This window comes from Pangasianodon hypophthalmus, chromosome 5 (assembly GCF_027358585.1).
Source record: "Pangasianodon hypophthalmus isolate fPanHyp1 chromosome 5, fPanHyp1.pri, whole genome shotgun sequence".
NCBI lineage: Eukaryota > Metazoa > Chordata > Actinopteri > Siluriformes > Pangasiidae > Pangasianodon > Pangasianodon hypophthalmus.
The window spans coordinates 1,870,194-1,882,560 of NC_069714.1; the positions used below are offsets into that span (position 1 = coordinate 1,870,194).

At 40.1% G+C, this 12,367-nt stretch overlaps 1 protein-coding gene across 1 annotated transcript; it reads right to left on the bottom strand.

The window, feature by feature from the left end:
• Positions 1 to 5,790, bottom strand: htr2aa (5-hydroxytryptamine (serotonin) receptor 2A, genome duplicate a). Its single transcript, XM_026911019.3, has 3 exons — positions 4,882 to 5,790; positions 3,053 to 3,253; positions 1 to 1,309 (listed from the first exon to the last, which is right to left on the bottom strand). Exons 1-3 carry the CDS (start codon positions 5,201 to 5,203, stop codon positions 600 to 602), a joined length of 1,233 nt encoding a protein of 410 aa, XP_026766820.3. The 5' UTR covers positions 5,204 to 5,790; the 3' UTR covers positions 1 to 599.
• Positions 5,791 to 12,367: the final 6,577 nt, after the last annotated feature.

Genomic DNA, 12,367 nt, shown 5'->3' on the forward strand with positions numbered 1-12,367 from the left:
ACAAAAAAAGTATAATGTACTGTATATTTTGGTGTTTTCAATAGATTACATTACATACTTGCAGGACAGACCATACGATTGGAGGTAAAATGCTCATCAGGAACCCAAGCCACTGGTACCCATTTTATAAAATCATTACATCCAATCACATTTCTGCACAATTTAGCTCTTTCTATATACACATAATATCCTTTGAAAAGATTTCCAAGAGCATTTTCTTCTAAGAACCTTACATCATAAAATGCAATTTTATACAATTTGTGAACTTGATCAATTTTCAATTTTTCACATGGCTGGTTTGTTCATATTTCATTCTTTTCCTATGTAGTAAGTCCACATAATCCTTCATAAATATCTGTTCAAAAATATCTTTTTTCGGTGCAATGGAGCAGACTGCGTATGGATTTCATCCTAGATCCTATGTTTGTCCCCGGCATACGCAGAGGTGAACAGTAAACATTTCATTTCACGAAGATTTCAGTTTCTTGGCCTGACGAGATGTTCACCAGATCACCAGATGTTCAGGAAGTTGACAATGGAAAAAAAAAAAAAGAACTCTAAAGTATCATCACAACCAAACTACACTTCAGCTCATGTGTTCACACACAACTAACACTTTCCTCAGTGATTCTTTTACAAGGTTGTGGCTTTTTACTTGTAAGTGGTGAAGAGAAATCTCCCAGAGCCTCAGCTAGTGCTGACTGGTAGACCAACGGGGGGATGGTGTTGACCAGGATGAGCCTCAGGGGTTTTCTCTCCTCTCTATACTGACATCTTACATATCTAGCAAAGGCAGAACGATACGTTTTATTGAAAAGAGTGTAGACCAGTGGGTTCACGGCTGACGACAGGTATCCAACCCACACAAAAACATTATGAAGTCCACTGATGATGTCGTCGTGGCAGATAGTGGAGTCACACACAGCCACCAAGATATTCGTAACAAAAAATGGGCACCACATGACGACAAAAAGGATAAAGACAACGCCCAGGACTTTAGATGCCTTCTGTTCATTGCTGAGGGTCAACGAGCGCCGCAGAAACAGCTTCTTCTCATAAGGGAGGAAGCCCAGTGCCAAACTACCGCTAAACCTGGGGCGTGGCACCAACCGATCCAGGCAGAGTGTGGCCTCGCTCTGGAGGGCACTTATGGTCAGGAAGTATGTTACCACCATGATGGTCAATGGCATGAAGAAGGCCATGAAGGAGCCGATGAGCACAAATGAGCTGTCTGTCAGGAAGCAGCTCCCTTCTTTGAACACTTTGGTGTGGTCATGGAGGCCTAGGACTGGGATGGGCATGGAGATACCTGTGTGGAGAAGTAAGACAGGGATCTAGAATCAGACACTGATTATTCGATGGCCGTATTCAGAGTTCGGTTAAGCGCATGTAGTGAGCATTTATACTGTATATTTTATAAAGCCAAAATTACGCACACATTGGTATAATGCTGAATAATGAATATTGTTAAATTAAACCATATTTGCAGTGATTAATGTGATCATTACAACCAGTCCTATTCAGCCAGCAATATATTGGCATCTCTATTGGCCTAGACTTTTATTTATTTCAATTTTTGCTATACGCACTTTCATAAATCATTGTAGTAATCATTTTTTTTATTTTTTTGAAATTGATGGTGTTACAAGAAAAATATGTTTGAAATTTCTATGCTGTTATTTTGTTTTTAGTTTAGGTTAATAAATATAAATTTCTTTAATTGAAAGAACACCTTGGGTTAGGGTTAAAGTTACCCTAAACCCTAACCCTAACCCCTAACCCCTAACCCCTAAACCTAACCCTAACCCTAACCCTAACCCTAACCCTGAACCCTAACCCTGACCCTAACCCTAACCCTAACAATAACAATAAACCCTAACCCTATCCCCTAACCCTGACCCTAAACCCTAACCCTTTTTACGAGTCAACTGGAACCACCTATATTCCCATTACTGTGCAGAACAGGAAAATGCCTTCATCTAACCTGTTTTTGCCAGTACATACTGCATTAAAGGAAGCACAGCTCCTGCACCATTGCCTGGTAGAGACATTTGAAGACATCTGATGCTTCAGGTCTATTAACGCCACTGGTTGTGTAAGTTTTTCCAAATTCAACTTATTGCTTATAAGTTTGTTGAACAGATTTCTCGCCTAAGTCCTGTTAGACGTCTTTAAACAAAGCTCTGACAAGCAACTGGAAAAGTTATTGCTTGCATGTCTAAAATAAGCCTCTCAGATTGTTAAGTAACATTTTTACTGAAAAGCTTTTTATTACAGATTAAGAGATTTACATAAAGCTGGGCACACATTAGTAATGAAACTGAGACACAGAATCCCTTTCCAACACCTTAACTTCATTGATTGTATGTGCATTAAATTAACCTTATAAACTGGTAACAGATAGAGGTTAACAAAATTATAAATTGGAGTCAGATATTTACGAACTAAAATGAACACATGCAGTTAACCTTTAGCTGCACCTAGTTCCGGCATTAGTTTTAGGTTAGCAGGAAAAATTAGCTCGAGGTCAAATCAAATTGATGACCACTTAAAGTTTTCTTTAAAGGTTTTAGAGCCCTGGGGGTGTTTTTCAGAATAATTAACCATTTGAAGACCCTTTATTGGTCATGATGAATTGCATTTTCAAATCTTGCTAGTTCTCCCACAGTTTCCAGCCCTATCTATATCCTTGACAACATCCCTGATGGAGATTATACACCGCCTTCCTTATTATCCAAGTTATTGCAAGATATTACTTTCCTTATTATGTGCAGATTTCTAAGACGTCTATTTCTCTTCTAGTTGTCCTTATTTTTGGATTTTGTTTTTTGTCACCATTTTGTTGCATTTTTTAGCTCATTTTGTCCTCAATTAGTTTGACTGGCTATCTGGAATGAACAGAAAGGCTTAATAAAAAAAAAATACAGGAGACAGAATCACTTTAGAAATCTATCAAATTAAGTAGCTAGATTCTAACAACAGTAGAAGACAATGAAAACAGGACTGGGAAAGAGTAAGGTCACGAAATGGCAATGGAGTATATGGAACTCACTGGCAGAAATGGTCCAGACAGCAGTTATCTTGGCACGGACACGCCAAGCGGACTTGGCGCGGCTGTGGGCTATCGGATTGCGGATAGCAATATAGCGATCTACCGAGATAGCACACAGATGCATGATGGATGCTGTGGACAGCAGCACGTCGAGGTAGATCCACAGTGGGCACAGGATGTTCGGAAGTGGCCACGAGTAACCTATAATGCACACACACACACACACACACACATCAAATACATTCAGCAAATGCCAGGCAACAAAATGTAAACCCTTTAAGAAATGGTGCCATAATGTTCATTTAAAAGTTTGTAATTGGTAACAGAAAATTTCACACTGGCAGGTAGCAGATGACTGATAATTATCTGCACTATGGCTCCTTATTCTTGGCCAAAGAATACCAAAGATCTGCTGCTGTAATCATAAAGTCGGTCCTGTGCTCATCCAAGGAATTCCCAATCGGCCATATTTAAAGTTACATTTAAATATGCACAGGTAGGGAGTGATTTAATTGATCTCCATTATTCTGTACTTTCTGTAACCATCAGAACACATCATGTGACCCCTTCAGCAAGTTCTAAGAAAGCACTGACACATCAAAACACTGGAAGGGATTTTCAAATAAAAGGCAGAGGAAAAAAAAAAGCAAAAAAATACAGCAGAGATGAAAATCACGGAATAAAAGAGATGAGAAGAGAAAGGTGTAGTAAAGGGAAATCTATAAAGCAGTTTGATGCAGCAGTGTGCATGTCACTATTCAGCAAAAATCAAAGATTCATATGTGTTTATTATGGGTTCTAGATCTAAAGATCTTTAAAATCCACCTGCTAATACACACATACACTCACCGTCCACTTTATTAGGAACACCTGTACACCTACTCATTCATGCAATTATCTAATCAGCCAATCGCATTTCAGCAGTGCAGTGCATAAAATCATGCAGATACAAGCCAGCAGCTTCGGGTAATGTTCACATCAACCATCATAATAGGGAAAAATGATTGTTGGTGGCAGATTGGTTGGTTTGAGTACTTCTATAACTGCTGATCTCCTGGGATTTTCACAAACAATAGTCTCTAGAGTTTACTCAGAATAGTGCAATAAAGAAAAAACATCCAGTGACTGTGTATCCATGGACCCAACCTGCCTTGTGTCAATAGTCCAGGCTGGTGGAGGTAATGTAATGGTGTGGGGAATGTTTTCTTGGCACACTTTGGGCCTGTTAATACTTATCAATCATCGCTTGAATGCCACAGCTTATTTGAGTATTTACCATCTTCTACTGGTTACTTCCAGCATGATAATGCACCATGTCACAAAGCAAAAGTCGTCTCAAACTGGTTTCATGAACATGACAATGAGTTCAGTGTTCTTCAGTGGCCTTCCCAGTCACCGGATCTGAATCCAATAGAACACTGTTTACCCTGTATATTGATTAATTATACTGTATGCTAATGTACAGTATATTCACATCTGCGTGTAAGTGAATCTGTGCATTTACATTCATATTTGCGTTTTGTTTTTTTTATTATAAAGATGCACTCGGAGCAAATGCAAAGGCGGACGGAGTTGTATATATTTGTAAATATCAAAATATCAGGGCTTAAGAGTTAATAATTTAACTCACTTATACTTGATGTACTTAAGATTAAAACAATTTTTTAAACCACTACAGCTGCATTTTGAATAAAAGGCATGGAAACATATCCATGCAATATTGTATATTACAAACTCTACAGTAAGTGTTTGCTTTTCTATAATTAACCTGCAAATTTCAAAATACAATGATAGCATCATAATGAAGAAATAAAATCCAGCCAACCCACCATACAAGATGGTCACCATGGAGATGGGCATGACGAGGATGCCCAATAGCATGTCAGCTATCGCCAGTGACATGAGAAAGTAGTTGGTGGCATTCTGCAATTTCCGCTCCAATGTGACTGCCATAATGACAAGAATGTTCCCGGTGATGGTGATGACCACAATTAACATGATCAACAGTGCTGCCCAGTTCTTCTTCTGCCCCAGTTCCAGCTCCAGTCCCACACAAAACCCTGCCTCCAGATTCGACAGGTTGCTGAGCGGAAAGGATTCCATGCTTTGGTTGCAACTTAGCGAGAAGTTGTGGACCTTCTGATCCAGCATCTTCTCAGGTCAGGGTAACCGTTTGCCCCAAAAAACTGTTACCTGCTGGAGAAGAACTGCTAAGAAGAGCAGAGCATACATTTAGAGTCTCTGTGTGCGCCGGTATGCTTGTCCTGCTCCAAATGACCTCACACAATGTCCTCCTTTATGGGTAATCCTGAGAAAGCTGTGAATGGGTGAAAGCCTACACGAGCCCCCCCTTTTTTTTGTCTGTCAGGAGATCCCAGACAGGTGAAAGTAGAGTCGGAATCTCTCTCCCACTTTATTTTTTTGCTTTTGTCCCTAGGGGTTCTGTCTTAAAATCATGACAAGAAAGACAACATCAGTGTGTCCAGTTGTCCACAAGAATTTGATCAGACATAGCAGGGAGAGATTACTGAGAAGGAGTCAGAGAATTGGAGCTCCTTAGGTGTTTGTTGGATCTCCTGCACCTACAGTCTAAAAGAAAAATTCACAGATCAATAGAGATCTCCTAAATGGCAGGAATAGAGCACACACAACATACACACACACACAAACATTATATATAAAATATGAATACTATTAATGCAGCTAATTAATAGCTCAGGAACCAAAAGGAAACTTTTTTTCTGTTTTCCTAGTGGGGACAAGCCAAATGTCTGTACAAGGTCAAAACTGTCATATATTCATATCCTTTCCTTGGGTGAGAAATTTAGTCCTCACAAAGATATAAAAACATGTGCACATACCCACACAAACACCCACAAACACACACACACACACACACACACACACACCTATTTGTTAGGTCAAGATAAGGAAAGAGAATGTGATAAATGGAAAGCAATGCAACTGGACCCACAGCGAACAGCAGACTTACTAACTTACTATGAAGGCTGTTGTCTTTTCGAGGTTGTTCATTTAGGATCGCAGTGATATTGTCTCCATTCAGTAACAAATCCCTACATACCTACATACATACACAGTCTTAAGACTAACACTCAACACACTCTCCTCAAGCACACAAGTGATCACACCAGCAGTGATCTGTTTTTCACTGCTTTTCAATGCCTGCACTCTCTCTTTCTCTCTCCTGTCCCTCACTCTCTCTCCCCTGTTTTATCTCTCTCTCTCTCTCTCTCTCTCTCCCTTGCTCCTTTCCCATTTGTCAGGTTTCTCCTCCTCTTTTAGCGTTTTAACCGTCTCATTGCCTCTCTGTATAGCTCCCTATATATTATATATGAAATGAGAGAGAGTGGGGGGGTAAGGGAATTTGATTTGAATTTATTTTAGCAGACAGGGGAGAAAAATAAAAATGACTGCATCAAAACCTGTTCCACAGATAACTACTGTGAAATATAAATTCAAAATGGGACAAAATGTGTACATGAAGCGGTGTACTTGGTCTGCAACAATGTTTAGGTAGGTGGTACTTGTCAAAGCAACATCCACATGAATACCAGGACCCAAGGTTTCCCAGCAGAACATTGCCCAGACCATCACATTGCCTCCGCCAGCTTGTGTTCTGGAGTGCATCCTGGTGCCATCTCTTCCCCAGGTAAGCGACGGACACGCACCCATCCGTCCACATGATGTAAAATAAAACATGATTCATCAGACCAGGCCACCTTCTTCCATTGCTCCATGGTCCAGTTCTGATGCTCGCATGGGCACTCTGACAGGTCTGTGGCTACACAGCCCTATACACAGCAAGCTGTGATACAGTATGTGTTCTGACACCTTTCTATCACAGCTAGCATTAACTTTTCAGCAATTTGTGCTACAGTAGCTCTTCTGTGGGATTGGACCAGACGGACTAGCCTTCGCTTCCCACGTGCATCAATGAGCCTTGGGAGCCCATGACCCTGTCGCTAGTTCACCTGATATCCTTCGTTGGACCACTTTTGGTAGGTACTAACCACTGTGTACTGGGAACACCCCACAAGAGCTGACCCAGTCGTCTAGACATCACAATTTGGCCCTGGTCAAAGTCACTCAGATCCTTACACTTGCCCATTTTTCCTGCTTCCAACACATCAACTTCAACACAGTAAGTTGTCCTGTGTATTGCAATTGTAAGGAAAGGATATATCTCAGAAACCTAGATTATTGGTAATATTCTATGCATAGCAATGTGAGCCAGCCATCTTGGCTACCATACCAATCCTCCCCTCTGTGCACTGTAAAAAAATTAGCTGACTATTGACAGAATGGAAACATTTCCATTATATGCAAATAACAGCACAACTGCTTTGGTTGCACCAGCTACAAAATGTGGAACATTTTAAGGGGGTGAATACTTATGCAAGGTACTGCAGCTTACTAGGACAAACTTTCGGAGATTTTCTACATTATCGTTTATGTTTAGTTCAGTGAACAAAACCACAGTGGAACTTGATTGACAGCTGAAGGCAGCTAGTAGACGGTCAGTTTAGCTTTGTTGTCTGCTGCATGGCCCTGGCTTTGTATCATCAGTGATTAAGTACGCTTTCACTGAGCTACTGTATTTTCAGGAAATAAGAGCAGCACCTTCCTGAGTAAGATGGATACCATCTCGTACAAAATGGCCAGACTTGTCCTCAAATGAAGCCCAATTATCTATTAAACCTGATATAGTAGATACCAATTAGCTAGCTTGCTAGCAAACATGGCTACTGGTTTTAATCACACACAGGGTTGGAAAAAGTACTGAGCAATTATACTTTAGTGAGATGATGCACATTTTCATGTGAAAAGAAACTTTTTTTTTTACTTCTGTAAGTCTGATGATCAAAAAAGATGATATTTAATTTAAAAGCAGCTATGCTATTTTGCCTGAAAACATCGTTCAGTCTGTTTGTTTTAGATGTTTATTTTATGACCTCTTCATTACTGAATCAGTCAAACAAACAAAAAAAAACATTGTTGGATGTTGAATGCTGTTGAATTTTTCCTTGAACTTTGTGTATGTCCTTCCTTTGTTAACCTGTTTGGATTTGGATCTTAGTGTTTATTGTGTTTTGACTCTGCCTGGACTCTGACTACTGTTTGGATCTCCTTATCGGCTCTGTCTACCTTGAAATATATGTGTATTGAAACAGGCCTGCTTTTCACATCGAGTTTTGGGTTGTGGATTATTATTTTAATTAACCTCTCGCACATGGATCCTAATCTTGTCTCTGAGTCACGTAACAACTAGAGGACTGAACTTGAAACTGTACCTGTACTGGACTGTACCTGAATCTACTGATGTATTTTTAAAAAGCAGGAAAGGGTTGTCACATGTATTGCTGACTTCGTTTAATTTATTACTGTTTACTGCACTTGAATCGATTTTTTTTTTAATGTGGAAATGTTTAATTCTATTATTTATGAAGGCATCATATATTTACATGTGCCTAAAACTAGTGTGCATGTGTGCATGTGCTTTCTTCATCATAATCAAAATCTTTGATTTTTGCTGATTTTTGTGAAATACACACTGCTGCACCAAACCGCATTTCTTTCTTGAAGGACTTTATAGTTTTCCTTTTACTGCATTTTTCTCTTCTCATCTCTCGAAAAAATATAGAACCCCAGAGAATAAAGGTGCAACTTTCCAATTGACTGAACTGACATGATATTTATTTGTAGATGTTTGAGCGAGAACATCATTCCTAAGGGGTTTCAGCTTAACCCCAACAAAAATAACAACCACTACTACAGGTCAGTGCAATCCCGAAGTGGCAGAAACTGTTAACTTCTATATTTGTAAAAATCTATACGTTGAAATGGCAGACATGGATATAAATAGGATTGAGAGTCGGTAGGTTTGAAATGGATGGTGGTTTTCAAAGAGAAATCTTCTGCCTTCACTGACATGCCCAAAAAGGCTATGTTTGAGCCAGGATGTATGATACTCCATGTATACTGCAAGGCTAGGTGAAATATGGAGAAGGAAGAAATAAATAGCTGGAACTCTTTGAGTGAGCATGTATCTATGGCAAAACTGTCATCAAGGTATAAGGAACAGTGTGGATCACGTGAATGTTCCTTGTTCAATGACGTTTGCATAGGAAGGTCAAATGGTTTTGTCCATATTGACACCTCTGATCTGAGAGTAAAACCTGGAAATAAAGCTGAAAGAGTTTAGATGACGAGAATAGCAATGGGTGAATTATTTTCTAGTAACACATTGCACATTATTTTGGTAGATGGTTTTGTCATGGTTTGGTGTTTTATTTTTTTTTTAAAAAAAACTTTATTTTGCTAATTTCTCTGTCCAGGATGATTTGATGGAGTTACATTTAGAGAAATCAACTCCATGTCCACTGACCTCAGGAAATCAGGATGCTGAGTTTTGGACATTCCTATTAAAATGAGCTTATAGACTCGAATTCAATGGAAAAAATTCCTTATTTTCATGAGTCGTGGTGAATTCATTGGGGATGGGATTGTATGTATAACTAACATACCTACACACAACAGAAATAATACGCATTTCAAACCCATCATGCTATAGATAAGACATTAAAATACACAAAACAACACTGTTCAACAGCGTATCTGCTGAGGCATAATATTTCAATCAGACTAATTGGTAAATTAAAGAAACAATACACGAACACAAAGCGTGTTTGATACATAGTGAACATGCCAATTAAAACACACCACACACTGAAAGTATAAACAGATCGACGTAGTCTGTTCCATTCTGGCTTGATGTCTACTTTAGTCTTGATAGTTTGTCTGATAAATTTCCTAAGTGCCATTGACTTTAACAATCTGAAGTGATCTAATTTGAAATTAGATTGGCACAGACACAAAGACCTTTTGAGGACTATAATGAGAATCAGTGATTCTGCTAATATTCTGCTAATATACAACAATCTTTCCCTAGCACAATAGTTACATACACGACTAGCATTCACTGTCAGTCCTCCTTACTGCCAAGGATGGTGAGAATCACCTGACCAATGATCACAAAGAAGAGAACCTACCTTAGGACTAGGACTATATGGAAAGGTATTAAAAGACTGCCGCACTCACACCAGGTGTGATGTTAACCTTGTTGATCCTGGAAAAAGTGACACCCAAGTAGCAGAAGCATAGACTTCCTGAAGTGGCACACCTTTAAATAATGCCCATGGGAAGGAGACGATCTGGACCCAGTTGATGTGTGGCACAATGTGCTAAAAATACTCAAATAAGTAGAATTATAATTAATTGAAGCGTTAAGTAAAATCCCAAACAATCTATAATTGGATGTAACGAGGGCAAATCATAAACTGAAATCAAGTCTTAGAAATGAACATACAATGAATGACTTTGTGAGAAAGAGAGGAAAGCTTAAATACACACATTAATTAAGGACAAATTAACAGGGAATTGGTGAGTACTATAGTGACACAATATGGAGATGTACTAGTGACAAGACAGGGGCAAAGACAAGACTCAAATAAAAACACAAAGCACGTGACAATGGGAGGAAAAATGAAAGAACGTGGAAGTAGCAGTGGGACTTGTGAAGTGCACGGTGAGAGGGGGAATTCATGAACATTTTGACAGGAAAAGAAGGATTACATCCTTTTCTTCTTGATCACCAGAGCAGTTTTCCTAAGTACAGTGACATAGATATTAGTTATATGTTATGGACAGTCTCCAGGGATCATTAAAAGTCTATCTGAACAGACAAAATGCCATACACACTAAGGTACCTTTCTTTTTCTTCCTTTTGCAGCAATTACAGCTTTTAGTTCTCTTAGATGTGTCTCTATGAGCTTTGCACATTTTGATTTTGTCACTTTCTTCCATTCCTCAATGCAGATTTTCTTCTTCTCTGCCAAACGAGATGGAAAACGTTGGTGGACAGCAGTTGTCAGGTCACAGATTTTCAATTGGGTTTGACAGTCTGGGCTTTGACTCAGCCATTCCAAAACACAAACCTTTTTTTTTTTTTTTTTCCAAGCCATTTCTTTCTAGCATTTGCCCTGTGTTTTGGCTCATTGTCCTGTTGGAACATATATGTTCACCCTAAATGCAAATGAACATTAGTGAGGTCAGGAACTGATGCAAATGCAGGCCGACTGGAACAGGTTCTCCTCATCAATTTAATTATATTTGGCTTCATCCATTATTCCTATGATGGCAATAAGCATTCTAGTTCCTCCAGATGAAAAGCAACCTTCAAATGGCTCAACTTTAGTCTCATTAGACCACAAATTTTCATGGCCCTTCTCAGAACTGGCTTCCTTCTGGCCACGCTCCCATGGAGGCCGGATCTCTGAAGTGCTGAAGACATTGTTGAGATCTGCACAGTTTGGCCTGATTTTGGTAGCATCTGAAAACAATCAGAAACATTTTAGTTAGGGAAAAAAAACGTACAACAATCTGGTTGCATACAGTAAGTGTGCACACCCTTTTATAATTAGGGATGTGGCTGTGCTCAGAATGAACCAATCACATTCAATTTCAAAAACAATTACAAATAAATCCCATCACAAACCAAGAAGCACATTATGAGAACCATAGCACATGCTGCTTTTATAGCAAGTGCACAAAGAATAATTAAGAGAGCTACTCTGATAAGCTGGGGGCCAATCTTTCCTCGAATCATTTCACTAACCTAAAAAATATGATTGAAAATACATCGAGTTACCAGCTTTTTACCCAACACACCCCACCACACCACACCCAGACCCAACACACCCCACCCCGACCCACCACACCCAGACCCAACACACCCCACCCCACCACACCCAGACCCAACACACCCCACCCCGACCCAACACACCCCACCCCAACACACCCCACACCACCCCACCCCGACCCAACACACCCCACCCCAACACACCCAGACCCAACACACCACACCCAGACCCAACACACCCCACCCCAACACACCCCACACCACCACACCCAGACCCAACACACCCCACCCCAACACACCCAGACCCAACACACCACACCCAGACCCAACACACCCCACCCCAACACACCCCACACCACCACACCCAGACCCAACACACCCAGACCCAACACACCCCACCACACCCAGACCCAACACACCCCACACCACCACACCCAGACCCAACACACCCAGACCCAACACACCCCACCCCCACCACACCCAGACCCAACACACCCCACCCAGACCCAACACACCCCACCCCGACCCAAAAAACCCCAAGAAATTTGGTAATTTGTATTTTGTAATTTGTAGTAATTAATATTTACTGACACATT

Bases quoted from the DNA above. Each gene is read 5' to 3' on its own strand.
- htr2aa (XM_026911019.3), bottom strand. From the start codon at position 5,203: ATGCTGGATCAGAAGGTCCACAACTTCTCGCTAAGTTGCAACCAAAGC. The intron at 3,254-4,881 runs GTGGGTTGGCTG...TGTGCATTATAG, and splicing joins CATGGTGACCATCTTGTATG to GTTACTCGTGGCCACTTCCG. The intron at 1,310-3,052 runs GTGAGTTCCATA...TTCTCCACACAG, and splicing joins TGTCTGGACCATTTCTGCCA to GTATCTCCATGCCCATCCCA.